Source organism: Parus major, unplaced genomic scaffold, assembly GCF_001522545.3.
Source record: "Parus major isolate Abel unplaced genomic scaffold, Parus_major1.1 Scaffold488, whole genome shotgun sequence".
Taxonomy (NCBI): Eukaryota; Metazoa; Chordata; class Aves; order Passeriformes; family Paridae; genus Parus; species Parus major.
In genome coordinates, this window is record NW_015379380.1 from 23,822 (window position 1) to 26,102 (window position 2,281).

The 2,281-nt window shown below is 37.0% G+C and overlaps 1 protein-coding gene across 1 annotated transcript in view; it reads right to left on the reverse strand.

Annotated features, from left to right (window-relative positions):
* LOC107199194 (ALS2 C-terminal-like protein) overlaps nucleotides 1-2,275 on the reverse strand; it is a gene marked incomplete at its 3' end in the record, with an annotated part of 25,794 nt that extends 23,519 nt beyond the window's left edge. Inside the window, 2 exon segments of the mRNA XM_033511701.1 lie at nucleotides 1,159-1,339; nucleotides 1,944-2,275. Coding sequence (XP_033367592.1) covers nucleotides 1,159-1,339; nucleotides 1,944-2,172 — 410 coding nt within the window.
* Between the last annotated feature and the right edge of the window lie 6 nt (nucleotides 2,276-2,281).

Below are 2,281 nucleotides of genomic sequence, written 5' to 3' on the forward strand. Positions count from 1 at the left end.
TTTTTCCCGCTCCCATTCCCAAAAATCCTCCCCCTCTGGAATCACCAATCTCCAAATTCCCGCCTTTATCCCCAAATTTCTCTGGAATTCCCACCTTTTTTCCACCCAAAACCCCTTCAGGGCAGGATTTTTGGGATAATCCCACCCGGATTGCCAAATATTCCCATTTTTTTTGCCTTTTGGGAATGCAGGAATCCCACGGAGCGGCTGCACATTCCAAGAATTTGGGGATTTTCCCTCAATTTTAAGCCAGGCCTAAAACTGAGATGGGAATTTAAACCCGGCCTTTCCTCAGCCTCTTTCCAAAATCCTGAGCCCCCGATCCCGGTTTTTCATGGAATTCCAGAGCCCCTGATCCTGGTTTTCCATGGAATTCCGGAGTCCCCAATCCCGGTTTTCCAGGAAATTCCAGGAAGTTTTTTTGTCTGGGATCAGCTCCTGGGGAGCCGTGGTTATTGATGATATTAATATTTAATATTAATATTAAATTTTTAACATTTAATATTTAATATTTAATATTTAATATTTAATATTAATATTTAATACTTAATACTTAATTTTGAATATTTAATGTTTAATATTTAATATTCACGATAATTAATAATTAATAATTAATATTTGAATGAGTTCCTGGGGGGTGTTTGGGATTTGATTGATTAAATTGGTCCCGTTTTGTTCATTAAATCAGCAGGAAATTAGATTTTAATTAATTCAGTTATTTCATTTCATTTTTATTTTATTTTATTTTATTTTATTTTATTTTATTTTTATCGTTATTTTATTTTATTTTATTTTATTTTTATCGTTATTTTTTTTTATCTTTATTTTATTTTTATCTTTATTTTATATTTTCTATTTTATTTATTTCATTTCTATTTTTTATTTTCTATTTTTATTATTTTATTTTATTTCTATTCTATTCGATTTATTTTATTTATATTTTATATTTTATATTTATTTCTTTTGTATTTTATCTTTTATATTTTATATTTATTTCTTTTTTAGTTTGTATTTTGTATTTTATATTTTATATTTTATATTATTTTATATTTTATATTTTATATTTNAATAATAATAATAATAGTAATAATAATAATAATAATAATAATAATAATAATAATAATAATAATAATAATAATAAATAATTCCTGCTCTCACTGGATGGACAGGCTGAGGAAGAGATCTCCTTTCCAGAGGATGTAAAAATCCTGGATACAGCCGGAATCGGAGCCCCTCAGGATCCGGGAATTCTCCTCCGTGAAATTCCAGAGGGCTTGGAAGCGATCGTTGAGCAGCACCAGGAGCTGGAAATTCTCTTTTTCCTTCGGATCGTTGGGCTCTGGGAGGGAAAAAAATAGGGAAAAATGCCATGGGAATGCCGTGATTCCCAAAGAAATTCATGGAATGTGGCCTCTGATTAAAAAAAAAGGGAAAAGGGGAAATTCCAAGGAAGAAATTCCATAATTTGGGGAAGTGGGGAGCAAAAAAACCCCGGGAAAACGGATCTGAAAAAGGGGAAAATCTGGGAATTTTCCCTGTTCCTGGAGTTGGTTTTGCTGGAATGGGATAAAATCCATCCCAAACTCTCTGGGAGCTCATCCCGGTGCTCCAGAGGGAAAATTCCCATCTTTTTCCCAAGGAATTTTCCAGTTTTCTTGGAATCATCCTCAAGAGAATTCCTGGAATGGCTCCAGGAATTTCCCTGGATTTCGGAGCTGTTTGGATTCCCTGGATTCCATTCCCAGGAATTTTCCCAGCCGGGATCAGCCTGGAACGGGAGCAGGGAAAGAGGAGGAGCCAAATTTTAGGGATTTATGAATGAATTCTCCACGGATTCATCCCAAAAAAACACAACCCCCAGCTTGGGCTTCCCGATTTTAGGGAAAACATTCCCAAAAAACATTTCTCAGTGGGAATTCCAGACAAAAATTCCCTGGATTTACCTGTCTGGAGCAGAGGTTTGAGGATGAGGGCGTCGAGCCGGGCCAGGCACGAGGAGAATTTTTCCTCCTCTTGGAGCAGCGATCCCAGAATTCCCGGCAGGGACATGGCCTGGAAAACACCGGGAACGACCGGAATTCCTGGGAATGGAATCCCTGGGATCCAATCCAAGGGTTTTGATTTTCCTTGGATCGATTCCCCTCCCTTGGCAGCGATCCCGGCTGGGCCCATCCCAAAAATCCTCGGGAAAAGTTGGGAAAGGGATGAAAGGGAAAGGCTCAGCTGGAAACAGCCGAGCCCAAGATTCCCAGATTTTCCCAAATTTTCCCAAATTTTCCCA